The sequence below is a fragment of the Scyliorhinus torazame genome, chromosome 1, assembly GCF_047496885.1.
Source record: "Scyliorhinus torazame isolate Kashiwa2021f chromosome 1, sScyTor2.1, whole genome shotgun sequence".
In the NCBI taxonomy this organism is placed as follows: Eukaryota; Metazoa; Chordata; class Chondrichthyes; order Carcharhiniformes; family Scyliorhinidae; genus Scyliorhinus; species Scyliorhinus torazame.
In genome coordinates this window covers 303650626-303678386 of record NC_092707.1, presented here as the reverse complement: position 1 = coordinate 303678386, position 27761 = coordinate 303650626, and the positions used below count along the sequence as shown (strand labels likewise).

Genomic DNA, 27761 nt, shown 5'->3' with positions numbered 1-27761 from the left:
CTAGCTTGTACTTGAAACTTGTTTGTCCAGCACAATACCATAAGTTAAATTAACTTCTCAACTAGATTGTCAATATTCCTGCAGTGTGGTGCCAACAATTGGATACCAGACTCCAGTTGCCTTGAAGTGTTCTATAAAACGTTCACCATAACCTCCTTGTTTTTGTAGTCGATGCCCTCATTTATAAAGCCGTAACAGTTTACTCAACCTGCTTTGCCACCGTCAGCAACTTCAGCATTTACACCCCCAGATCCCTCTGTTCCTGCACCCATATCTTATATTTTATACTTATTACATATTGTAGCCACCTGAGTTGGCCACTTCCCGACTTAAAATGGAGAACCGCAAAGGCTGAAGGGAAATTCAGCCAACACAAGCAAAAACTAGCAAGCGCAAGTTACTGTGTATTAGACTCTGCAAAAACCCAGACAGCATCGATACAAGCAGCCATCTGCATAGTAATGTAGCAGCCATCAACATAGTAATGAGCGACCCCCAGGAACAATCGAAACAGTTAAGGTAAACAAAGCCAAGCCAGACTCCTCGGCGCCAGCAGGAGCCAACACAAAAGAGGTTAACGGGCACTTAAAGACCGCCCAACGATCAGGGAACAGCTCCAGTATTGGAGAAATCGAACCAAGCGATTGGAACGAAGTCCAATCACTTGAAACCAGGTACGGGGTCCGCCCCGAAAGGCGGGAAGCCCCTGGGGACTATAAAGTAAAGCCCCCAAGTTCAAATCGTCCTTCTTGACAGGGTCACTCAGCAACGCGAAGCAACCCCTGAGAGTGACCTGTCCAGTGGCCTCCAAAGAAGTAAGTGTCAAGTCAACGCTCGCTACGAGATAGGCGCTCCTAGCTACCAGTCTATACCAGCTTTTGAATCCTGCAGTTTCAGAACCCGAACGAAAGGCCATTTGTTCCCCTGACCTGGTGGGCCAGTCCGAAGCTAAGTATAGCCTCCCTAGACCACTGAGCACCTATTTTAAGACGCTTGGTCCAGTACTGTTTTTAAACCCCTGAAACCATAACCAATCCTTCACATGCCACTGCCGTTACCAGTCAAGATATAGTTCAGTGAGCACAGACCACTCTGATATTCAGAAATGAGAAAATCCTTTAAGATGCTCCTTAAAAACACCTCTCTGACCAAGTTTATGACCATCTGCACGAATATCACCCTATGTGATTTGCTTTATAATGCTCCTGTGAAGCACCTTGGGTAGTTTTATTATGTTTTATAATCACAGGTTGCTGCTGTTGTCACGCACTGGTCCAGTATAATAATGGTTAAATTTGAACTGTTCAGTTATCCCAGCAATCCTACTTGGCCATTTAGGCCTGAGATGAGGAGGAATTTCGTCACTCAGGGGGTGGCAAATCTTCGGAATTCTCAACCCCAGAGGGCAATGGAGGCTCAGTCACTGAGTATATTCAAGACCGAGACTGATAGATTCCTAGATATTAAAGATATCAAGGGAATGGGGATAGTGCAGGAAAATGGTATTGAGGAAAATGGTATTGAGATAGAAGATCAGCCATGATCTAAGTGAATGACACAGCAGGCTTAAGGGACCAAATGGCCTACCTCCTGTTCCTATTTCCTATGATACCTGAAACATCACCACATTTTCAATTCCTGTACAAGGTCTTTTTTTTAAATTTCCAAATCGTGCAGAGTTTTGAGTTATGGATTCATCAACAGGACCAGATTAAAGCCGCTAGACTGAATTAAAGCTGGCAAATTGCCTGTGCACTATCCTCAACTATCTCGAAGTTTGAAAAGCTCCTTCCCCAACCTGCCTATACAACATTGTGTGCCTCAGCTTCTACCTCAGCCTATCTGTTGCTGAAATGCTGAATCATACCGTTGGCATTCCCAGGATCAATATATTCCATTTTCTTACATTTAAGATGACACAAGTCCCCTTTACGATATTATTTTCCAACCATCAGTTGTAAATGCTGCTCCAAGTCACACACCAACCTTTCTTGGAACTAAGGTTCTTTACAACTGCAGTAAGGCATCCTTGCTCAAAACCTCTTGCAATGAAAGCCAACATACCATTTGCCTATTTGCTGCATCTGCATGCTTGCTTTCAGTGATATGTGGGCAGGACACCCAGGTCCTTTTGCACATCAACATTTCCCAATCTACTTCCGGTGGCAGCTATGAGGGAGTAAGTCCACTTGGTGGCTCCCGCTCCGGTCGGACCTATGGACCTTTTCCCCCGACTTTTTTGTGCTTTTAAGCGCTGGATTGGAAAGTAATAGCACTTAGACACAGAATCCATAGAGAGGTATATGGAACTAAGAAGTAGGAAGGATTGCAAACAGCTGAAGAAGTGAGCAAGCAAGGGCAAAGGGGAGGCTGTGAGTGAAACCAATATGGCCGATGTCCAGACCCGGGCACCGCCAGCTCAGCCGACAATGGAGCACCTGTTGCAGGTTATGCAGGAGAACTTCCTAGCACTGAAAAGTGATCATTTGGAACCGCTCCAGAAATCGTTTGACCGAATGGAGAAAAGGCTTGATGCCCAGGCGGAGAAGATCCAGGAGCTGGAGAAGACGGTGGAGGAGCAGGTGGACTTTCAAACGGTGGCAGACATGGAGATTCGAAGGTTGGGAGACCAACAAAAAATGCTCCTGGAAAAGCTGGAGGACCTGGAGAACAGGTCTCGCCGGCAGAATTTAAGAATCGTTGGCCTCCCGGAGGGGGCCGAGGGGCTGGACGCTGCCGCGTATGTGGCAGATATGTTCCAGAAGCTGCTGGGGAACGAGGTGTTCCCTCGCCCGCCGGAGGTGGACAGGGCACACAGAGCGCAGGTGAGGCAGCCGTGGCGAGGGGGTCCCTCACGAGTGATGGTGGTCCGGTTCCACAGGATCCTGGATAAGGAGCGGGTTCTTCAATGGGCCAAGAGCACGCGGAGCTGCAACTGGGACAATAGCATCCTGCGCGTTTACCAAGACCTGAGCGCAGAGGTGGCCAAAAGGAGGGCAGGCTACAAGCAAGTTAAAGAGATTTTATATAAGCAGGTGAAATTTGGGCTGCTCTATCCGACGCGACTGTGGGTTACGCACGAGGGCCAGCACATTTATTTTGAGGAACCCGAGGAGGCGATGGACTTTGCAAAGAGGCAAGGGCTGGTCCCGAGCTGAGGACTCTTGGACTCGTGTTGGAGCTTTTAATTCTTTCTCTCTTGTTTCTGAGAGATGCCTGCATGTTTTTTCATGCTTTTATATCTTGGTTTTTATGGGTTTTTCGCCTTTTTTCTTTTCATGTCTCTTTTTCGCTTTTGTGTTTGAGTTTGGTTAGAAAAAGAGAATAGTTAGAATGGTTCGGATATGGAGGGTGTTTTTCGGGGAATTTTTGCGATCTCTTTCTGCGTTCAGATAGGAATGGTTGACAGTGCCTGCTATTTCGTTTTGTATGATTAAAATTGCACTATTGTTGGGGCTGTCTCGGTCCTGTTTAGAGTATTTGTTCAAGCAGGGCTGATTTGGGGAAGTAGTGTGGATGGGCCGGGGGGAGGGGAGCTAGGGAACAATAGATGTGAGACTCGCTGGCGCCGGAGTTGGGAGCCACCAGGCTAGCTGGGTGGGCTAGTCAATGGAAGCCAGGTGGGGGGGTGTTCATTTAGCTGGTTTATGTCAGGGGTTAGGTTATAGGGTAGTGTTGCTGGGGGGGGGGGGGGGGGGGGGGGGGGGGGGGGTGTAGGTCTGCTGACGGTGTTGGAAATTGGGCATGGTAACAGTGAGGAGGTCAGGGGTGGAGGCGGCCAGGAGGCTGGCCAGATTAGTCAGGTCTTCCATTCGTGGCTCGACACTAAGACCAGGGGAGTTGCGATCTTGATCAACAAGCGGGTCCAATTTGAGGTGGAGGGCACAGTTGTGAACGGGGGGTGGCAGATTTGTTATGGTTAGTGGTAAGCTCGAGGGGGTGAGAGTAGTCCTGGTCAACGTATATGCCCCTAATTGGGATGCCGTAGATTTTGTTAAGAGGTTGCTGGGGGAAGATCCCTGACTTGGACTCACGCAAACTGATCATGGGTGGGGACTTTAACATAGTTCTTGATCCTGGACTGGACCGGTCGTGTTCAAAAACGGGTAGGGTGCCAGCGATGGCAAAGGAACTGAGAGGGTTCAGGAAGCAAATGGGGGGAGCTGACCCATGGAGATTTAGTCGGCCGTTGGTGAAGGAGTTTTCGTTCTATTCTAACGTCCACAAGGATAGGATTTATGACCATTTGGAAAGATGCAGCTTAATCCGGGATAGTCAACACGGATTCGTGAAGGGCAGGTCTTGCCTCACAAATTTGATTGAATTCTTTGAGGAGGTAACTAAGTGTGTAGACGAAGGGAGAGCAGTTGATGTCGTGTACATGGATTTCAGTAAGGCGTTTGATAAGGTTCCCCAAGGTCGGCTCATGAAGAAAGTAAGGAGGTGTGGGATAGAGGGAAATTTGGCCAATTGGATAAGTAACTGGCTATCACAGAGAAGACAGAGGGTGGTGGTGGATGGAAAATTTTCAGACTGTAGACCAGTTATCAGCGGTGTACCACAGGGATCAGGGCTGGGGACTCTGCTATTTGTGATTTTTATCAATGACGTGGAGGAGGGGGCTGAAGGGTGGGTCAGTAAATTTGCTGATGACACCAAGATTGGTGGAGTAGTGGATGAGGTGGAGGGCTGTTATAGGCTGCAAAGAGACATTGATAGGATGCAGAGCTGGGCCGAAAAATGGCAGATGGAGTTTAACCCTGATAAGTGCGAGGTGATTCATTTTGGTAGAAAAAATTTGAATGCGGATTACAGGGTCAACGGCAGGGTTCTGAGGAATGTGGATTGAACAGAGAGATCTTGGGGTTCATGTCCACAGATCTCTGAAGGTTGCCACTCAAGTGGATAGAGCCGTGAAGAAGGCTTATAGTGTGTTGGCGTTTATTAACAGGGGGCTTGAGTTTAAGAGCCGCGGGGTTATGCTGCAACTATACATAGATGTCATAGAATTTACTGTGCAGAAGGAGGCCATTCGGCCCATCGAGTCTGCACCGGCTCTTGGAAAGAGTAACCTACCCAAGGTCCACACCTCCACCCTATCCCCATAACCCAGCAACCCTACCCAACACTATAGGCAATTTTGGACACCAAGGGCAATTTAGCATGGCCAATCCACCTAACCTGCACATCTTTGGACTGCGGGAGGAAACCAGAGCACCCGGAGGAAACCCACGCACACACGGGGAGGATGTGCAGACTCCGCACAGACAGTGACCCAAGCCGGAATCGAACCTGGGACCCTGGAGCTGTGAAGCAATTGTGCTATCCACAATGCTACCGTGCTGCCCCAAAATGAATGAATGAAAATCACTTATTGTCACAAGTAGGCTTCAGTGAAGTTACTGTGAAAAGCCCCTAGTCGCCACATTCCGGCGCCTGTTCGGGGAGGCTGTTACGGGAATTGAACCGTGCTGCTGGCCTGCCTTGGTCTGCTTTCAAAGCTAGTGATTTAGCCCTGTGCTAAACAGCCCCAGTTAAACATGACCCTGGTGAGACCACATTTGGAGTATTGTGTGCAGTTCTGGTCACCTCATTATATGAAGGATGTGGAAGCATTGGAAAGGGTGCAAAGGAGATTTACCAGGATGCTGCCTGGTTTGCAGGATAGGTCTTATGAGGAAAGGTTGAGGGAGCTTGGGCTTTTCTCTTTGGAGCGGAGGAGGATGAGAGGCAACTTAATAGAGGTTTATAAGATAATGAGGGGGATAGATAGAGTGGACGTTCAGAGACTATTTCCTCGGGTGGATGTAGCTGTTACAAAGGGGCATAACTAAGATTCAAGGTGGGAGATATAGGAGGGATGTCCGAGGTAGGTTCTTTACTCAGAGAGTGGTTAGGGTGTGGAATAGATTGCTTGCTGTGATAGTGGAGTCGGACACTTTAGGAACTTTCTTTTTTTTTAATAAATATTTTATTGAAAATTTTTGGTCAACCAACACAGTACATTGTGCATCCTTTACACAATATTATAACAACACAAATAACAATGACCTATTTTATAAACAAAAAATGAATAAATAATAAATAACAAAAATGAAAAGTAACCCTAATTGGCAACTGCCTTATCATAAGTAACACTCTCCAAAAATATAATTTAACAGTCCAATATATAATTACCTGTCGCAACGACCTATACATATTATACAGTATATATTAACAACCCTGAGAGTCCTTCTGGTTCCCCCCCCTCACCCCGATCCTGGGCTGCTGCTGCTGCCTTCTTTTTCCCATTCCATCTATCTTTCTGCGAGGTATTCGACGAACGGTTGCCACCGCCTGGTGAACCCTTGAGCCGACCCCCTTAGAACGAACTTAATCCGCTCTAGCTTTATAAACCCTGCCATGTCATTTATCCAGGTCTCCACCCCCGGGGGCTTGGCTTCTTTCCACATTAACAATATCCTGCGCCGGGCTACTAGGGACGCTAAGGCCAAAACATTGGCCTCTCTCGCCTCCTGCACTCCCGGTTCTTGTGCAACCCCAAATATAGCCAACCCCCAGCTTGGTTCGACCCGGACCCCCACTACTTTTGAAAGCACCTTTGTCACCCCCGTCCAAAATCCCTGTAGTGCCGGGCATGACCAAAACATATGGGTATGATTCGCTGGGCTTCTCGAGCACCTCGCACACCTATCCTCCACCCCAAAAAATTTACTGAGCCGTGCTCCAGTCATATGCGCCCTGTGTAATACCTTAAACTGAATCAGACTGAGCCTGGCACACGAGGACGACGAGTTTACCCTGCTTAGGGCATCTGCCCAAAGCCCCTCCTCGATCTCCTCCCCCAGCTCTTCTTCCCATTTCCCTTTTAGTTCATCTACCATAGTCTCCCTTCGTCCCTCATTTCCCTATATATATCTGACACCTTACCATCCCCCACCCATGTCTTTGAGATCACTCTGTCCTGCACCTCTTGTGTCGGGAGCTGCGGGAATTCCCTCACCTGTTGCCTCGCAAAAGCCCTCAGTTGCATATACCTGAATGCATTCCCTTGGGGCAACCCATATTTCTCGGTCAGCGCTCCCAGACTCGCGAACTTCCCATCCACAAACAGATCTTTCAGTTGCGTTATTCCTGCTCTTTGCCACATTCCATATCCCCCATCCATTCCCCCGGGGCAAACCTATGGTTGTTTCTTATCGGGGACCCCCCCAAGGCTCCAGTCTTTCCCCAATGCCGTCTCCACTGTCCCCAAATCTTCAGTGTAGCCACCACCACCGGGCTTGTGGTGTAGTTCCTCGGTGAGAACGGCAATGGGGCTGTCACCATAGCCTGTAGGCTAGTCCCCCTACAGGACGCCCTCTCTAATCTCTTCCACGCCGCTCCCTCCTCCTCTCCCATCCACTTACTCACCATTGAAATATTAGCGGCCCAATAATACTCACTTAGGCTCGGTAGTGCCAGCCACTGCTACGCTGTAAGAATCCCTTCCTCACTCTCTGGGTCTTCCCAGCCCACACAAAACCCATGATGCTCTTTTCAATCCTTTTTTAAAAAAGCCTTCGTGATCACCACCGGGAGGCACTGAAACACAAAGAGGAATCTCGGGAGGACCACCATCTTAACCGCCTGCACCCTCCCTGCCAGTGACAGGGATACCATATCCCATCTCTTGAAATCCTCCTCCATTTGTTCCACCAACCGCGTTAAATTTAACCTATGCAATGTGCCCCAATTCTTGGCTATCTGGATCCCCAGGTAACGAAAGTCCCTTGTTACCTTCCTCAATGGTAGGTCCTCTATTTCTCTACTCTGCTCCCCTGGATGCACCACAAACAACTCACTTTTCTCCATGTTCAATTTATACCCTGAAAAATCCCCAAACTCCCCAAGTATCCGCATTATTTCTGGCATCCCCTCCGCCGGGTCTGCCACATATAGTAACAAATCGTCCGCATACAAAGATACCCGGTGTTCTTCTCCTCCTCTAAGTACTCCCCTCCACTTCTTGGAACCCCTCAACGCTATCGCCAGGGGCTCAATCGCCAGTGCAAACAATAATGGGGACAGAGGGCATCCCTGCCTTGTCCCTCTATGGAGCCGAAAATATGCAGATCCCCGTCCATTCGTGACCACGCTCGCCATCGGGGCCCTATACAACAGCTGCACCCATCTAACATACCCCTCTCCAAAACCAAATCTCCTCAACACCTCCCACAAATAATCCCACTCCACTCTATCAAATGCTTTCTCGGCATCCATCGCCACTACTATCTCCGTTTCCCCCTCTGGTGGGGCCATAATCATTACCCCTAACAGCCTCCGTATATTCGTGTTCAGCTGCCTCCCCTTCACAAACCCAGTTTGGTCCTCGTGGACCACTCCCGGGACACATTCCTCTATTCTCATTGCCATTACCTTGGCCAGGATCTTGGCATCTACATTTAGGAGGGAAATAGGTCCATAGGACCCGCATTGTAGCGGGTCCTTTTCCTTCTTTAAGAGAAGCGATATCGTTGCTTCAGACATAGTCGGGGGCAGTTGTCCCCTTTCCTTTGCCTCATTAAAGGTCCTCGTCAATACCGGGGCGAGCAAGTCCACATATTTTCTATAGAATTCGACTGGGAATCCATTCGGTCCCCGGGCCTTTCCCGCCTGCATGCTCCTAATTCCTTTCACAACTTCTTCTACCTCGATCTGTGCTCCCAGTCCCACCCTTTCCTGCTCTTCCACCTTGGGAAATTCCAGCCGATCCAAGAAGCCCATCATTCTCTCCCTCCCATCCGGGGGTTGAGCTTCATATAATTTTTTATAAAATGTCTTGAACACTCCATTCACTCTCTCCGCTCCCCGCTCCATCTCTCCTGCCTCATCCCTCACTCCCCCATTTCCCTCGCTGCTCCCCAATCCTCAATTGGTGTGCCAGCAACCTGCTCGCCTTCTCCCCATATTCGTACTGTACACCCTGTGCCTTCCTCCATTGTGCCTCTGCAGTGCCCGTAGTCAGCAAGTCAAATTCTACATGTAGCCTTTGCCTTATCCTGTACAGTCCCTCCTCCGGTGCTTCCGCATATTGTCTGTCCACCATCAAAAGTTCTTGCAGCAACCGCTCCCGTTCCTTACTCTCCTGCTTCCCTTTATGTGCCCTTATTGATATCAGCTCCCCTCTAACCACCACCTTCAACGCCTCCCAGACCACTCCCACCTGGACCTCCCCATTATCATTGAGTTCCAAGTACTTTTCATGCACCCCCTCACCCTTAGGCACACCCCCTCATCTGCCATTAGTCCCATGTCCATTCTCCAGGCGCCCTCCTGTTTCCTCCCCTATCTCCAAGTCTACCCAGTGTGGAGCGTGATCCGAAATGGCTATAACTGTATACTCCGTTCCCCTCACCTTCGGGATCAACGCCCTTCCCAGCACAAAAAAGTCTATTCGCGAGTAGACTTTATGGACATAGGAGAAAAACGAGAACTCCTTACTCCTAGGTCTGCTAAATCTCCACGGGTCTACACCTCCCATCTGCTCCATAAAATCTTTAAGTACCTTGGCTGCTGCCGGCCTCCTTCCAGTCCTGGACTTCGGCCTATCCAGCCCTGGTTCCAACACCGTATTAAAATCTCCCCCCATTATCAGCTTTCCCATCTCTAGGTCCGGAATGCGTCCTAGCATCCGCCTCATAAAATTGGCATCATCCCAGTTCGGGGCATATACGTTTACCAAAACCACCGTCTCCCCCTGTAGTTTGCCACTCACCATCACGTATCTGCCCCCGTTATCCGCCACTATAGTCTTTGCCTCGAACATTACCCGCTTCCCCACTAATATAGCCACCCCCCTGTTTTTCGCATCTAGCCCCGAATGGAACACATGCCCCACCCATCCTTTGCGTAGCCTAACCTGGTCTATCAGTTTCAGGTGCGTTTCCTGTAACATAACCACATCTGCCTTAAGTTTCTTAAGGTGTGCGAGTACACGTGCCCTCTTTATCGGCCCGTTCAGCCCTCTCACGTTCCCAGTGATCAGCCGGGTTGGGGGCTTCCTACCCCCCCCCCCTCCTCCCCCCCTTGTCGATTAGCCATCCCCTTTTTCCAGCTCCTCACCCGGTTCCCACGCAGCTGTATCTCCCCCAGGCGGTGCCCCCCCGCCCCGAATGGAACACATGCCCCACCCATCCTTTGCGTAGCCTAACCTGGTCTATCAGTTTCAGGTGCGTTTCCTGTAACATAACCACATCTGCCTTAAGTTTCTTAAGGTGTGCGAGTACCCGTGCCCTCTTTATCGGCCCGTTCAGCCCTCTCACGTTCCACGTGATCAGCCGGGTTGGGGGGCTTCCTACCCCCCCCCCCCCTGTCGATTAGCCATCCCCTTTTTCCAGCTCCTCACCCGGTTGCCACGCAGCTGTATCTCCCCCAGGCGGTGCCCCCCCACCCATCCCCTCCCATACCAGCTCCCCCCTCTCCCCAGCAGCAGCAACGCAGTAATTCCCCCCTCCCACCCCCCCCCGCTAGAACCCCCGCTAGCGTAATTACTCCCCCCATGTTGCTCCCAGAAGTCAGCAAACTCTGGCCGACCTCGGCTTCCCCCCGTGACCTCGGCTCGCACCGTGCGACGCTCCCGCCTTCCTGCTTCTCTATTCCCGCCATGATTATCATAGCGCGGGAACCAAGCCCGCGCTTCTCCCTTGGCCCCGCCCCCAATGGCCAACGCCCCATCTCCTCCACCTCCCCTCCTCCCCCCATCACCACCTGTGGAAGAGAGAAAAGTTACCACATCGCAGGATTAGTACATAAAACTCCTCTTTCCCCCCTTTTTAACCCCCCTCTTCGCCCCCCACATTCGCCCCACCACTTTGTTCAAACGTTCTTTTTAATAACCCGCTCATTCCAGTTTTTCTTCCACAATAAAAGTCCACGCTTCATCCGCCGTCTCAAAGTAGTGGTGCCTCCCTCGATATGTGACCCACAGTCTTGCCGGTTGCAGCATTCCAAATTTTATCTTCTTTTTATGAAGCACCGCCTTGGCCCGATTAAAGCTCGCCCTCCTTCTCGCCACCTCCGCACTCCAGTCTTGATAAACGCGGATCACCGCGTTCTCCCATTTACTGCTCCGAGTTTTCTTTGCCCATCTAAGGACCATTTCTCTATCCTTAAAACGGAGGAATCTCACCACTATGGCTCTGGGAATTTCTCCTGCTCTCGGTCCTCGCGCCATCACTCGGTATGCTCCCTCCACCTCCAACGGACCCGCCGGGGCCTCCGCTCCCCTTAACGAGTGCAGCATCGTGCTCACATATGCCCCGACGTCCGCTCCCTCCGCACCTTCAGGAAGACCAAGAATCCTCAGGTTGTTCCTCCTTGCGTTGTTCTCCAGTGCCTCCAACATTTCCACACATCGTTTCTGATGTGCCTCATGCTCTCCGTCTTCACCACCAGGCCCTGTATGTCGTCCTCATTCTCGGCTGCCTTTGCCTTCACGACCCGAAGCTCCCGCTCCTGGGTCTTTTGTTCCTCCTTTAGCCCTTCGATCGCCTGTAGTATCGGGGCCAACAGCTCTTTCTTCATTTCCTTTTTGAGCTCTTCCACACAGCATTTCAAGAACTCTTGTTGTTCAGGGCCCCATGTTAAACTGCCACCTTCCGACGCCATCTTGGTTTTTGCTTGCCTTCCTTGCCGCTGTTCTAAAGGATCCACTGCAATCCGGCCAATTTCTCCTCCTTTTTTCATCCGTATCCAGGGGGATTCCCTTCTGGTTTACCGCACAGTGTTTTTAGCCGTCAAAATTGCCGTTGGGGCTCCTATCAAGAGCCCAAAAGTCCGTTTCACCGGGAGCTGCCGAAACGTGCGACTCAGCTGGTCATCGCCGCACCCGGAAGTCCACTTTAGGAACTTTCAAGCGGTTATTGGATAGGCACATGGAACACACCAGAATGACAGGGAGTGGGATAGCTTGATATTGGTTTTGGACAATGCTCGGCACAACATCGAGGGTCGAAGGGCCTGTTCTGTGCTATACTGTTCTATGTTCTATTTGATTTTTTTATCACGAGCAGGGACTTGCTGACAGGGATGACAGGTGCAGAATATTCGGCAATTACCATCTCGGACCATGCTCCGCACTGGGCTGATCTGCAGACTTGCAAAGATAGTTTTCAGCGGCCACAATGGAGGCTGGAAGTTGGGCTGCTGGCGGACGAGGCGGTGTGTGAGAGGCTGAGGAAATGCATGCATAATTACCTGCAGGTAAATGATACTGGAGAAGTCTCAGCAGCAGTGCTCTGGGAGGCGCTGAAGGCAGTGGTGAGAGGGGAGCTGATTTCAATCCCTCTCGGGAGGGTTTAAACAAGTTCAGCAGGGGCTTGGGAACCCGAATTGTAGCTCCAGTATACAGGAGGTTGAGAGTAGTGAGGTCATGAGTAAGGTTTCAAAGTTGCAGGAGTTACCGGCAGGCAGGAAGGTGGTTTAAAGTGTGTCTTCTTCAATGCCAGGAGCATCCGGAATAAGGTGGGTGAACTGACAGCATGGGTTGGTGCCTGGGACTTCGATGTTATGGCCATTTCGGAGACATGGATAGAGCATGGACAGGAATGGTTGTTGCAGGTGCAGGGGTTTAGATATTTCAGGAAGCTCAGGGAAGGTGGTAAAAGAGGGGGAGGGGTGGCATTGTTAGTCAAGGACAGTATTACGGTGGCAGAAAGGACGTTTGATGAGGACTCGTCTACTGAGGTAGTATGGGCTGAGGTTAGAAACAGGAAAGGAGAGGTCACCCTGTTAGGGGTTTTCTATAGGCCTCCAAAAAGTTCGAGATGTAGAGGAAAGGATTGCAAAGATGATTCTGGATAGGAGCGAAAGCAACAGGGTAGTTGCTATGGGGGACTTTAACTTTCCAAATATTGACTGGAAACGCTATAGTTTGAGTACTTTAGATGGGTCCGTTTTTGTCCAATGTGTGCAGGAGGGTTTCCTGACACAGTATGTAGATAGGCCAAAGAGAGGCAAGGCCATATTGGATTTGATACTGGGTAATGAACCAGGACAGGTGTTAGATTTGGAGGTAGGTGAGCACTTCGGTGATTGTGACCACAATTCGATTACGTTTACTTTAGTGATGGAAAGGGATAGGTATATACCGCAGGGCAAGAGTTATATCTGGGGGAAAGGCAATTATGATGCGATGAGGCATGACCTAGTATGCATCGGATGGAAAGGAAAACTGCAGGGGATGGGCACAATGGAAATGTGGAGCTTGTTCAAGGAACAGCTACTGATAAGGAAGGGAGGAAGTGGTCGAGCAAGGTAACCGTGGTTTACTAAAGCAGTCGAAACACTTGTCAAGAGGAAGAAGGAGGCTTATGTATAGATGAGACATGAAGGTTCAGTTAGGGCGTCGAGAGTTACAAGTTAGCTAGGAAGGACCTAAAGAGAGAGCTAAGAAGAGCCAGGAGGGGACATGAGAAGTCTTTGGCAGGTAGGATCAAGGATAACCCTAAAGCTTTCTATAGATATGTCAGGAATAAACGAATGACCAGGGTAAGAGTAGGGCCAGTCAAGGACAGTAGTGTGAAGTTGTGCTTGGAGTCCAAGGAGATAGGAGAGGTGCTAAATGAATATTTTTCATCAGTATTCACACAGGAAAAAGACAATGTTGTCGAGGAGAATACGGAGATTCGGGCTACTAGACTAGAAGGGCTTGAGGTTCATAAGGAGGAGGTGCTAGCAATTCTGGAAAGTGTGAAAATATGTAAGTCCCCTGGGCCGGATGGGATTTATCCTAGGATTCTCTGGGAAGCTAGGGAGAAGATTGCTGAGCCTTTGGCTTTGATCTTTAAGTCATCTTTGTCTACAGGAATAGTGCCAGAAGACTGGAGGATAGCAAATGTTGTCCCCTTGTTCAAGAAGGAGAATAGAGACAACCCCGGTAACTATAGACCAGTGAGCCTTACTTCTGTTGTGGGCAAAATCTTGGAAAGGTTTTATAAGAGATAGGATGTATAATCATCTGGAAAGGAATAATTTGATTAAATATAGTCAACACGGTTTTGTGAAGGGTAGGTCGTGCCTCACAAACCTTATTGAGTTCTTTGAGAAGGTGACCAAACAGGTGGATGAGGGTAAAGCAGTTGATGTGGTATATATGGATTTCAGTAAAGAATTTGATAAGGTTCCCCACGGTAGGCTACTGCAGAAAATACGGAGGCGACTTCCGGTTGCGGCGATGACCAGCTAAGCCGCACGTTTCGGCGGCTCCAGCTCGAACGGACCTTCGGGCTCTTTTAAGAGCCCAAACGGGAAATTTTTTCGGGACGAAACCCGGTGTGGGGTGAGGCAACAGGGAGTCCCCCCCAACGGAAAATAAAAATATCGGCAGCGGCGGCCAGATCGCGGCGGAGGGAGCCCAGGCGACAAGGGGACCGGACCAGGATGAGTTTCTAAGACAGTGTGTGGAGCTGTTAAAAAAGGAGGTGCTGGTCCCGATGCTACAGGCAATCGAGGGGCTTAAAGAGACACAAAAAGCCCAGGAGATAGAGCTCCGTGTGGTGGAGCAGAAGGTAACGGACAACGAGGACGAGGTCCTGGGCCTAGCGGTCAAAATGCAGACGCACGAGGCGCTCCATAAGAAGTGCATCGAAAGGATTGAAGTCCTGGAAAACAGATCATGGAGAAAGAACCTCCGGATCCTGGGTCTCCCCGAGGGAGTGGAAGGAGCTGACGGCGGGGCTTACGTGAGCACGATGCTACGCTCGCTAATGGGAGCGGAGGCCCCCTCGGGCCCCTTGGAAGCGGAAGGGGCCCACCGGGTCCCTGCGAGGAGACCAAAGGCTGGAGAACCACCTAGGGCGATGATCGTGCAATTTCACCACTTCAATGACAGAGAGGTGGTTCTGAGATGGGCCAAGAAGGTACGAAGTAGTAGATGGGAGAATGCGGTGATACGAGTGTATCAAGATTGGAGTGCGGAGGTGGCGAGAAGGAGGGCGAGTTTCAATCGAGCCAAGGAGGTGCTGCACAAGAAGAAAGTGAAGTTCGGGATGTTGCAGCCGGCAAGATTGTGGGTCGTGCACCAGGATAGACATTACTATTTTGAAACGGCGGAAGAAGCATGGACCTTCATTCAGAACGAGAAACTGGACGAGAACTGAGGGACTGATGTTGGAGGGGAAACGACAATGCTGATGTATATAGAGATGTAAATTGGGGAGGGGGACACACTGAGAAATGTGGGCGCCGGTGACACAGGCGGGGGATGGGGAATGAGAATGTGGCGGTAGGCGGAGCTGCGCCATGAGGGGCGGGATGGTTCTAGAGAGCGCGGGGTTTCTTTTTCCCGCGTCAGAGAGATGATGGCGGGAAGATAGGCGCAAGGAGGATGGGAGTTCCTCACACGGGGGGGGGGGGTCAAGGAGAGAGCGGGAGAAGCCGGGGTCAGTTGAAGTCAGCTGACTTTCGGAAGCAATATGGGGGGAGTAACCATGCTATATGGGGATCTAGCCGGGGGAGGGGAGGGGGTGGGGGGGGGGGGGGGGGGGGGGGGGGGGGGGGAAGAGGAGAGAACAACTGGGTTGCTGGGACGTGGGACTGGCCCAGAGAGGGTGATGGCTAGTCGACAGGGGAGGGGGGCGGGCAGCCCCCAGTCCGGCTGATCACGTGAACGTGAGAGGCCTAAATGGGCCGATTAAGAGGGCCCGAGTGCTCGCGCACTTAAAGGGACTGAAGGCAGACGTGGCCATGCTTCAAGAGACGCATCTGAAGGTGGTGGACCAGGTTAGGGTAAGGAAAGGGTGGGTGGGACAGGTGTTCCACTCAGGGCTGGACGCAAAGAATAGAGGGGTGGTCATATTGGTGGGGAAACGGGTGTCGTTCGAGGCTAGGAACATTGTAGCGGACAGCGGGGGCAGATATGTGATGGTGAGTGGCAGACTGCAGGGAATGGAGGTCGTGCTGGTCAACAACATATATGCCCCGAACTGGGTTGATGCGGGATTTATGAAGCGGATGCTGGGACGCATCCCGGACCTGGAGGTAGGAAACCTGGTAAGGGGGGGGGGGGGGGGAAGAGAGGGGGGGTACTTTAACACCGTGCGAGACCCAGGGTTAGATAGATCTAGATCCAGGACCGGAAGAAGGCCGGCAGAGGCCAAGGTGCTTAGGGGGTTTATGGACCAAATGGAGGGAGTGGATTTGCTAGGCCGCTGGCCAAAGAGTTCTCCTTTTTCTCCCATGTCCATAAGGACATGGATAGATTTCTTCGTTTTGGGAAGGTCACTGATTTCGAGGGTGGAAGGAACTGAGTACTCGGCCATAGCTGTTTCAGACCATGCCCCACATTGGGTGGATCTGGAACTAGGAGGAGAGGAGAGGGAGCAGCGTCCACTCTGGCGACTGGATGTGGGATTATTGGCGGATGAGGGAGTCTGCCGAAGAGTGCGGGGATGTATCGAAAGGTACCTGGAGGCCAACGATGATGGGGAGGTCAGAGTGGGGGTAGTATGGGAAGCGCTGAAGGCGGTGGTCAGGGGAGAGTTGGTCTCCATCAGGGCTCACAAGGGGAAAACAGAGGCCAAAGAAAGGGAAAGATTTCTGGGGGAGATTTTGAGTGTGGATAAGAAATATGCGGAGGCCCCGGACGAAGGACTATACAGGGAGAGGCGACGACTCCAGACGGAGTTCGACCTGCTGACCACAGGGAGGGCAGAGGCACAGTGGAGGAAGGCACAGGGGATGAGACATGAATATGGGGAAAAGGCGAGTCGCCTGTTGGCCCACCAGCTTCGAAAGAGGACAGCGGCGAGGGAAATAGGGGGAGTTAGGGATGAAACAGGAACCACGGTGCGGAGAGCAGGGAAGATAAATGAGGGGCTTAAGACCTTTTATGAGAGGTTATATAGGTCCCAACCCCCGGAGGGAAAAGAGGGGATGCAGCAGTTTCTGGACCAACTAAGGTTCCCAAGGGTGGAGGAGCAGGAGGTGGCAGGCCTGGGGGCGCCAATTGGGGTGGACGAGGTGACCAAAGGGCTGGGGGACATGCAGGCAGGGAAAGCCCCGGGACCTGGCGGGTTCCCGGTGGAATTTTATAGAAAATATGTGGACTTGTTGGCCCCATTGCTGGTAAGAACCTTTAACGAGGCCAGAGAAGGAGGGACCCTACCCCCGACAATGTCGGAGGCGACAATACCACTAATCCTGAAGCGAGATAAAGACCCACTGCAATGCGCGTCTTATAGGCCTATCTCACTCCTAAATGTGGACGCCAAGTTGCTGGCAAAAGTGCTGGCAATGAGGATAGAAGATTGTGTCCCGGGGGTGGTGCACGAAGATCAGACAGGGTTCGTAAAGGGGAGACAATTGAATGTCAACGTGCGACGGCTATTGGGGGTGATAATGATGCCCCCAGCAGAGGGGGAGGCAGAGATAGTGGTGGCAATGGATGCAGAGAAGGCATTTGATAGGGTAGAGTGGGAGTATCTATGGGAGGTGCTGAGGAGGTTCGGGTTCGGGGAGGGGTTTGTCAGCTGGGTTAAACTCCTCTTTGGGGCCCCAATGGCAAGTGTAGTCACAAATCGGCAAAGGTCGGAGTATTTTCGACTACATAGGGGAACAAGACAGGGATGCCCGCTGTCCCCATTACTGTTCGCGCTGGCAATTGAACCACTGGCCATAGCGCTGAGAGACTCCAGGAAATGGAGAGGGGTGGTTAGAGGGGGAGAGGAACACCGAGTGTCACTCTACGTGGATGACCTACTGCTGTATGTGGCGGATCCAGTGGGGGGGATGACAGAGGTCATGCAGATATTGAGGGAGTTTGGAGATTTCTTGGGATATAGGCTTAACATGGGAAAGAGTGAGCTTTTCGTGATACACCCTGGGGACCAGAGTAGAGGGATAGATGGCCTGCCGCTAAGTAGAGTGGAAAGAAACTTCTGATACCTGGGGATTCAGATAGCCAGGAGCTGGGGAACCTTACACAGACTCAATCTGACTCGGCTGGTGGAACAAATGGAAGAGGATTTCAAAAGGTGTGATATGCAGCCGCTGTCACTGGCGGGCAGAGTGCAGGTGATTAAGATGATGGTCCTCCCGAGGTTCCTATTTGTGTTCCAATGTCTCCCTATATTGATCACTAAGGCCTTTTTCAAAAAAATAGATAGGAGCATCATGAGCTTTGTGTGGGCAGGGAAGGCCCCGAGGGTAAGGAGGGGATTCCTGCAACGTAGCAGAGACAGAGGGGGACTGGCGTTGCCAAATTTGGGTGACTACTACTGGGCCGCCAACGTGGCGATGATTCGTAAGTGGATGATAGAGGGAGAGGGGGCGGCGTGGAAAAGGCTGGAGATGGCGTCCTGCAAAGGAACGAGCTGAAAAGCGCTGGTGACGGCGCCACTGCCGCTCTCCCCGAAAAAGTTTACCACAAACCCAGTGGTGGCGGCAACATTAAGTATCTGGGGGCAATGGAGGCGACAGAGGGGTGTGTTGGGAGCCTCGGTGTGGTCCCGGCCGCTCCCGCCTCTATATGCCGACCCTAAACTAAGTAGGGTAAATTCCTCTTCGTGTGCCAGGCTTAGCCTGGTCCAATTTAAGGTGCTACATAGAGCACACATAACGGGAGCGAGGTTGAGCAGGTTCTTCGGAGTGGAGGACAAATGCGGGAGGTGCGGGGGAAGCCCGGCGAACCACACACATGTTTTGGTCGTGTCCGGCACTGGAGGGCTATTGGAGGGGAGTGGCGGGAGTGATCTCGAAGGTGGTGAAGTTCCGGGTCAAGCCAAGCTGGGGGTTGGCTATATTTGGGGTAGCGGATGAGCCGGGAGTGCAGGAGGCGAAAGAGGCCGATATTGTGGCCGTTGCGTCCCTAGTAGCCCGGCGTAGGATTTTACTCATGTGGAAGGAAGCGAAACCCCCCGGCGTGGAGGCCTGGATAAACGATATGGTGGGGTTCATAAAACTGGAGCGGATGAAGTTTGCACTGAGAGGATCGGCTCAAGGGTTCACCAGGCGGTGGCAACCGTTCCTCGACTATCTAGCGGAACGTTAGGGGGGAAATAGATAGCCAGCAGCAGCCCCGGGGGGGGGGGGGGGGGGGGGGGGTAAATTGTTTGTGTTCTAGATGGGGTGAGGGAGGATTATTTCGTGTTATTTGGTTAGTTTACTATATTATTTAAACAATGTTATATATCAGTTATCATGTTACCGTTTTTGTTGATTTGTAAGGGGGAAAAATTGTGTTTGAAAGCTTTAATAAAATATATTTTTTTTTTAAAAAAGAAAATACGGAGGCATGGGATTCAGGGACATTTCGCAGTTTGGATCAGAAATTGGCTAGCTGGAAGAAGACAAAAGATGGTGGTTGATGGGAAATGTTCAGACTGGTGTCCAGTTACTAGTGGTGTACCACAAGGATCTGTTTTGGGGCCACTGCTGTTGTCATTTTTATAAATGACCTGGAGGAGGGCGTAGGGGGATGGGTGAGTAAATTTGCAGATGACACTAAAGTCGGTGGAGTTGTGGACAGTGCGGAAGGAAGTTACAAGTTACAGAGGGACATAGATAAACTGCAGCGCTGGACTGAGAGGTGGCAAATGGAGTTTAATGCAGAAAAGTGTGAGGTGATTCATTTTGGAACGAATAACAGGAAGACAGAGTACTGGGCTAATGGTAAGATTCTTGGCAGTGTGGATGAGTCGAGAGATCTCGGTGTCCATGTACATAGATCCCGGAAAGTTGCCATCCAGGTTGAGAGGGTTGTTAAGAAGGCTTACGGTGTGTTAGCTTTTATTGGGAGAGGGATTGAGTTTCAGAGCCATGAGGTCATGTTGCAGCTGTACAAAACTCTGGTGCGGCCCATGTTCTGGGCGTGTCCTAAACTAAGGGGGGTACTGGCAGGGATTCGCGGACGTCATGTCCCAGGTATTGAAAACTAGGGTGGCAATGAGTCCTGAGGTGGCACTTTTTGGGGATTCGAAGGACCCGGGAATCCAGGAGGAGAAAGAAGCCAACGTCTTGGCATTTGCTTCCCTGATAGCCCGGCTACGAATACTGTTGGCATGGAGGGACTCAAATCCCCGAAGTCTGAAGTATGGCTTTCGGACATGGCGAGCTTTCTCGGGCTGGAGAAAATTAAGTTTGCCTTGAGAGGATCGCTGTCAGGGTTCGTCCAGAGGTGGCAGCCATTCGTTGACTTCTTCGCGGAGAATTAATCATCAGCAAAGGGGGGGGGGTTGTTAGGGTAGCGTAGAGTAGGGGGTTGCTTAGGCAGGTTCTTGTGAGAGGGGAGCCAATGCTTGCATTATGTCTTATTTGCTTTTTGTACACTACGGTGTAATGTTGCTGTTTTATATGCCAAAAATACCTCAATAAAATTGTTTATTTAAAAAAATATTTCCCAATCTATCGCTATTTAAGTAATACTCTACCATTCTGTTTTTCCTAACTAAATGGATACCTTCACACTTATCCACGTTATACTGCATCTGCCATGTATTTGTCCACTCATTCACTTGTCTAGAACAATTACAAAAAGTCACAACAAATGTTTTACCAACTGCGATGACCAATGTGCTTGGGAAAGCTTGTATTTTATTTTGTGGAATGCCCCATTAACAACAAAATTGAAAGAGGGTTAATTGGGTTCCACATTATGGCATCATTAGGTTTCAAGAAATACCCATGTGACCTGGAATTGCCATGGGGATGAACAGCTAATTCATAAAATTGGGATTTGAGTGGGAGGAAACAACTACACACTCACGGATTAGAAAAAAAATTATATCTGGGACTCTTCAAACAGATCCTGGGGTTGAAGCAGTTGAAGCAACGTTATGAGAATAGAGCAGTAGCTGTGTTAGTGTGTGTGTTATACAGTTGGAGATAACCAAACATTGAACACAGGAAGAGCGAGTGAATGTGGATTGGACAATACCCACTGCTGCTGTTGAAGTGGTGTCAGTGACCACCAGATCGTTTAAAGAGCTATGAGAAGGGAGTCGCTGAGGATTTTGTGTCATCAGGACTGTTATGACCCAAGTGAGTGAGTTTATAGATGTGCACCTTGATTGTGTTGACCCTATCTAGGGATCTTGGGTTGAATATGGCTACTGGAGAATGCAGCTATGAGTGAGAAGCAAGAGATCCTACACATTGGAGGCAGAGTTGGAAAGACTGAGATTGCATGTGATCCCACATTTGTGCAGGAAGTAATGCGAGTACAACTGCTCAAGGTGCATCTTTCTTGTACTGACTATTTAAATACCCTACAGAGTTATATTTGATTTTAGTTGGCTACTTGATATTAGTATCAAGTGCAGATAAAAGCAGTCAAAGTTGCTCACAAAAATGCACAAGTCCTTTTAGACCTTGGTTTATAAAGCAGTGGGTATGAAAATTACTGTGCAAATATGCTGGAACGCTATTTGTTTCAACATTTAAAACAAAGACATAGTTTCACCTGTGCTACATTTATAACATATGAAACAGATGGAAATATTTTTGCATAAAAGAAAAAGAACACAATCAAAATATAGGTACCTGTCATCCGAAAGCAAATATGCATGGCTTCACAATAGAATTTTACGTCAATAAGTGAAAAAGTTGATGCTCTGCATTTTTGGCTGTTCTAAATCACTTTCCACTAGTTTAAGTTATGCAACATTTCTTAGAGCAGCTAATTCGGTTATAGACCGGACAGCCAGGCTGAGAACTAGTAAATCAATATCAACACTTACCCCTGGGTATTGGCTCGCATGAGGTGTTAGATTTTTGAAAGCCCACTGAATATTCTGATGAGAAGCCAATTGCCTTGTGAAAGCAGGGGATTGTTCACAACACAGGCGTAAAATCCCATAATATGCAGGCAGCATTCCTCGATTAAACAGAACAACGTCTTGGTCATCATGATCGGCCAAAATGTAATTAAAAGCAATGTTTTTTGTCACTATGGGATTCTGTACAATGAAGCGCACATTTTCTGGGCAATCCACGCATACATTGTACCAGAAGATAAGTAGTGCCTGCTTATTGTGGTTTGTTGCAATAGCAGGTTCAGACAGCTTAGGCTGGAACAGGTTCCAGAGGTCCATGAAGTAACTAGAGAACATCAACTTCTCAGTCTTCGAGACCAAACAGTACGTCATAAAACTAAAATAAGGAACTAATTTTGTGGTGCCATGGACAGCAGCATCAACATACAGCTTGGCTCTTGAAAGTAGACCCAGGAGAATATTATACACCTGGTGAAGGACAACAGTAGTGTCTGGACTAAGAGGCAAATCACGTGTAGGATTATGCAAAGAACGTGTAGATCGGAACATCTGGCGGAAAGAATTACTCGGAATGAGAGAAACCAAAAGGTAAGCTGCAGCTGTAGGAAATAAACAAAATTACGATCAATATAACGAATCACAATCATTAGCTACATACTGACTGCAAGACTTTTGGCACTTCTTGGTTCTTGAAAGAAAAAATACTTGCTTTTATATAGTACTTATCACGACTACAGGACAACGTAAAGCACTTTGCAACCATTATTGAAGTGCAGTGATTATTGTAATATAGAAAATGTGGCAAATGGCACACAGCACGATCCCAAAAACAGGAATTGATAATTGTCAGATCAACTGTTTTTGCAATATTGACTGAGGGATGAATATTGGAAAGGAAACAAGAATAGCTCCACTAACTCTTCTTCAAATAGTGCCGTGGGATGTTTACATCCACCTGAACGGCCAGACAGGGCTTCGATTTAATGCCTCATCTGAAAAGACAGCATACCTCTGACAGTGAAGTACCAGAGCGGCAATTGAACACAATCTTTGACTCATAAGCAAGAGTGCTACAAACCGAGCCATAGCTGACATACTGGTTGATCATTCAAAACAATATGTTTGGTACTCAGTACAATAAATGACAAACATGTGCAAAACCATCGTACTCATGTTGCTGTTTTACCAAAGCCTAGTGAAAATGTAGTTTAAGGATGGAGAAGAGAAGACAAATTTTCAAAAGCATTAGGGAAAATAAATAACATGGATTTCCAGCTATTTTATGTGGGACATAGATAAGCGAATGGACTTATAAACTAAAAAACAGAAGCTAAACTCAACATATTCATTCAGTTCAGTGAATACAGACTTACTTCAGTCAAAAATAATTCATCCTAAATTGAATAAAAGATATTTAGGATTGGAATAAAAATAAATGACAAATAGTAGAGTGCAATTTGAAAATTGATCACAATTAATAAGTATAATTAGTCTAAAGTGACCAGCGCCTCACATTTAAATGATATAGCAAACAAATAAATGTAGTAACTCAACTTAATTACATTCTAGAGCATTAAAACAAGTACCCAGCACCAGCATTGTTTTCTAGAATGCCGGTCTCTCTAGTTAGAGGGAACTTACATGTTCTGACTCTAGGATAGTTGTGTGCCAGCAAAAAACGTTCCACCCAGTTCTCCATATTTTGAAGTACCCAGCTATGAGCTAGCTTATTGCGAGGCGTTTGCATTGCCAACCAATCTAAGCACTGAGAAGGATTGTATTCAATAACCTAATAAAATGGAAAAGGATAGGTGTCAATTGTTTTAATAGTATAAAATACAATTCAAAATCTCCTAACCGAAAGTACAACTGTCAGTATTCAAATAAGCAAAGCGTCTTTCATTTTGATTGATACACTGTAATTATGCATGCAACTAATTCCTAAATTGAAGTAAATTGATAAATGTATAAATTATACTTCAATAAAACTATTAATTCAACTAATACTTCATAAAACATTTCCCAATAAAACAAATTTAGTGTTCCATATTCCATTGCTTGTGAAAATTAATCAGTTAAATTTACATTGCTGAAATAAATTTTCCATTTATGCATACCTCCCAAATTCTCTGAAGAATACAAGAAGCAAATGGAGGCATCCCAGGTGGTCCACCAGCAAACTCCATCAACATAGATAGTAGCTTGAAGAAAGGCTGTGCAGCCTAGAAATAATATAAAGTATACATTTTTATATATGAGTAACACTTTTGACTTCAGACCATTTTGCTTCAAAGCTTTAACGACTATAGAGACTGGTACATTCTTAATATCCCAGCCTTCTTAGACACGGAGTAACAGAGTCAAACAAATGTGGAAACATCTATTCCTGGTCGATGCTCAGTTAGAAAATTTTAGCCAGACTGGTTGTGGGGTACGACAACTGACCTCAATCAACGGCTGAATTAAGATGTGGAAAATTTGCCAAGATTCGTAGTTGCTATCAATGACTCCTATCGGAGTTGCACAGGGAGATGTCGGGTGAGGCCAATACCTAGTTTAGCTATGCTGTCGTGCCATGCTAGAATAGCCTGCTGATGCTCACTAGAGACCTGCAGATAAATAAATTTCACTTGGGCAAGGCACCAAATGGCGAGGCAAGGCACCAAATGGTGAGTGACACCCAGGGGTCCTATCCCAGCAAGACGTCAACACTTTCCGGGAAATTGAGGAAAAAAAGATAGTTGAGGAATATAAAAGTAAAAAGCTGTGTAGAAGTATACTATATTTAGTACTAAAGCTCACAAGACATCTGGAATAAACTTCAGTATTTTCTTTCAACGTTAACAAATGCAACAATTTAATGGACATACCTCTGGAGTCAGCTTTGCTATTGATGTGAATAGCATGGACACAATCTAAACACACAAAGAGAAAACCTCATTTAAAAACATGCAATTTTCTCCCCCATTACCCCAATGATCTCTATGAAAAAGAACAGCATTGGTCCCGAATTATACCAACACAAAAAGTTCCATACATGTTCTGCAAGTCGATTGTTGTAACGACAGAGGCTGAAGATCAAATTGCATGTCTGTCTGATGTTAATACCATCTCGGATATGTTGGAACAAAAATGGGAAACCCTGAAAAAGAAAATAAAACCAGAAATACTAACCCTCAGAAATGTTAAATTACAGTACAGCATCCAAGCACTATGAAGGGATTGTCTTGAGGAAAGGTGGAGCAGGTTGGGCCTATACTCATTGGAGTTTAGAAGAATGAGATGAGATCTTATTGAAACATACACTATTCTGAGGGGAGCTTGACAGGGAGATATTGAGAGGCTGTTTCCCCTCTTGGGGGAATCTAGAACTGGCAGCAGAATTTCAGAATAAGGGGCTTCTGGTTTTAGATGGCAATGAGCAGGAATTTCTTCTCTCAGAGTGACTAATCTTTGGGATTTACTACCCCACAGAACAGTAGAAGTTGTCATTGAATACATTCAAGGTTGAATCAGACAGATTTTTGATCTACAATGGAGTTGATGGTAAAGTTAGTCAGGCTGGAATGTGAATGATTTTGAATAGCATTGCAAGCTTCAAGGGCCAGCTGCATACTCCTGCTCTTATTTCTTTGGTTCATGTAGGCCTGCATGCAACAAGTCTTGAAAATATGCGACACATTTGTAATGTTTGGCATAAATCATTATTGGATTTTTCAGAAAACTTTCAGTTGCTGTGGAAATGTTAGTATGCATATACTTACATGGGGAATTAAATATTTCCAATGTTTGTTTTTATTAAGGGGCAACCTAGCGTGGCCAATTCACCTAACGGTGAAACCCATGCAGGCACAGGGAGAATGTGCAAACTCCACGGACAGTGCCCCGGGGCCATGATCGAACCTGGGTCCTCAGCGCCGTGAGGCAGCAGTGCTAACCACTGTGCCGCCATAAATATTTCCAATGTTATCAAGTTTGCTTTGTTTGTTATTTACAGCACAGAATTCGACCCATAGTGTCTGTACCGGCTCCCAAAAGAGCAACCTAGCTAGTCCCATTCCCCAGCCCTATCTCCGTAGCCCTCTAAATTCAATCACTTTCAAATATATATCCAGCTCTCTTTTGAAACCTCCTATGGAATCCATCTCCACCTCTCTCTCAGACAACGCAATCCAAACCCCAACAACTGAGTAAAGAGGTTTCTCCTCATCTCACTCCTAGCTCTCTTGCTGACTATCTTGAAATTGTGACTCCTAGTCCTGATGTACCAACTAGTGGAAACAGAATATCCTTCTTTACCCTGTCAAAATTGTTCAGAAACACCTCAATAAGGTCGCCTCTTAATCTTCTCTGCTCCAAGGAGAACAAGCCCAATTTCTCCAATCTTTCCGCATATCTAAAATTCCTCATTCCTGGTATCATTCCAGGAAAACTCTTCTGCACTCTCTCCAGGGTTTTAACATCCTTCCTTAAATAAGGTGACCAGAACTGAACATCATACTCCAAATGTGGTCTGACCAATGATTTGTAGGGGTGTAGCATCACTTCCTTGCTTTTATACTCTATGCCTCCATTTATAAACCCTATAAGGCTATAAGCCTTCTTAACAACTGTTTCAACTTGCCTGGCCACCTTCAGAGAATTACGCACTTGAACCCCGAGGTCACTCAAAGTTGTACCATTGAGCTTATATTGTCTCCCCATGTTTCTTCTACTAAAATGCATTACCTCACATTGATGTTCATCTGCCAGGTGTCTGCCCATTTGGCCAACTTGTCAGTGTCCCTCTGAAGTCACTCAGCATCATCCTCACAATTCACTATTCTCCCTAGCTTAGTATCATTTGCAAATTTAGAGAGTTTGCCCTCAACACCCACTTAAATCATTTATGTAAATCGGTAAAAGCAAGGGTCCCAACACTGACCCCTGGGAACACCACTTTCAACTCGTCTCCAGTCTGAGAAATGCCCATCTATACCTACCCTCTGTTTCCTATCTCTTAGCCAACTTCTAATCCATGCTACCAAGTACCCATCAACCCCAAGCATTTTTAACTTGCTAGCCAACCTCTGCCATGTAGCACTGTATCAAATGCTTTCTGAAAGTCCAAATATACAACATCCCCTGCCTGTGTCACCTCGTCAAAGAACTCAATTAAATTTGTCAGACATGACCTGCCCTTGACAAAGCCATGTTGACTGTCTAGTATTAACTTATTTTTCTCGAAGTGTATATTTATCTCATCCTGTATTATGGCCTCCATCAGTTTTCACACTATTGATGTCAAGGTGACAGGTCTGTAGTTTCCTGGGTTATCCTTTGCCCCTTTCTTAAATAACATTTGCAATCCTCCAGTCCCCCGGGACTAATCCTGTGTTCAGAGAGGCCTGGAAAATTTCTGTCAACGGCTCCGCAATATACTCCCTTACCTCTCCCAACAATCCAGGATGCATCCAATCAGGGTCTGGCAACGTCTCTTTCTGGAGTGCTGCCAGCCTTTTTAGCACCTTTCCTTTACCTATCACTATACTGCTCAGTTGCTCAATGTCTACATTTTCAATTGGGCCATTGTCACCATCTTTTAATTTGGTAAAGACAGAAGCAAAGTACTCATTTAGCACCACTGTCATACCCTCCACCTCAGCGAGCAGTTTACCCTGCTTGTCCCTTATGGGTCCCACTCTATCCATCACTAATATTTTATCATTACTATGCTTGAAGAAGATTTTGCTTTTTGTTTTAGCACAGACTGTAATCCTTTCCTCATGTTTCCTCTTAGCCTTCCTTATTGCAGCCTTAGCTTCTCTCCTGCATTTGAGATACTCTTCCTGATATATATTGCTATTATTATTCGGGCAAGCATCATATGCCTTTTTTTCTTCCTAATTTTATCATCAATATCCTTAGTCATCCAGTTACTCTAGCTTTGGATACCCCATATTTATTTCTCATGGGTATGTACCTAGCTTGCACCCTATCATCTCTCCTTTGAAAGTCTCTCATTTTCCA

The 27761-nt window shown here is 47.8% G+C and overlaps 1 protein-coding gene across 9 annotated transcripts in view; it reads right to left on the bottom strand.

Moving 5' to 3' along the window:
* The window catches only part of usp34 (ubiquitin specific peptidase 34), a 446082-nt gene that overhangs the window by 71135 nt on the left and 347186 nt on the right, over nucleotides 1–27761 (bottom strand). For all 9 annotated transcript variants that reach the window (XM_072507777.1, XM_072507780.1, XM_072507781.1 and 6 more), the window contains exons 63-67: nucleotides 24790–24894; nucleotides 24623–24667; nucleotides 23870–23974; nucleotides 23394–23541; nucleotides 21717–22351 (exon numbers count right to left, since the gene is read on the bottom strand). In XM_072507777.1, coding sequence (XP_072363878.1) covers nucleotides 21717–22351; nucleotides 23394–23541; nucleotides 23870–23974; nucleotides 24623–24667; nucleotides 24790–24894 — 1038 coding nt within the window. The remainder of the gene's footprint in view (nucleotides 1–21716; nucleotides 22352–23393; nucleotides 23542–23869; nucleotides 23975–24622; nucleotides 24668–24789; nucleotides 24895–27761) is intronic.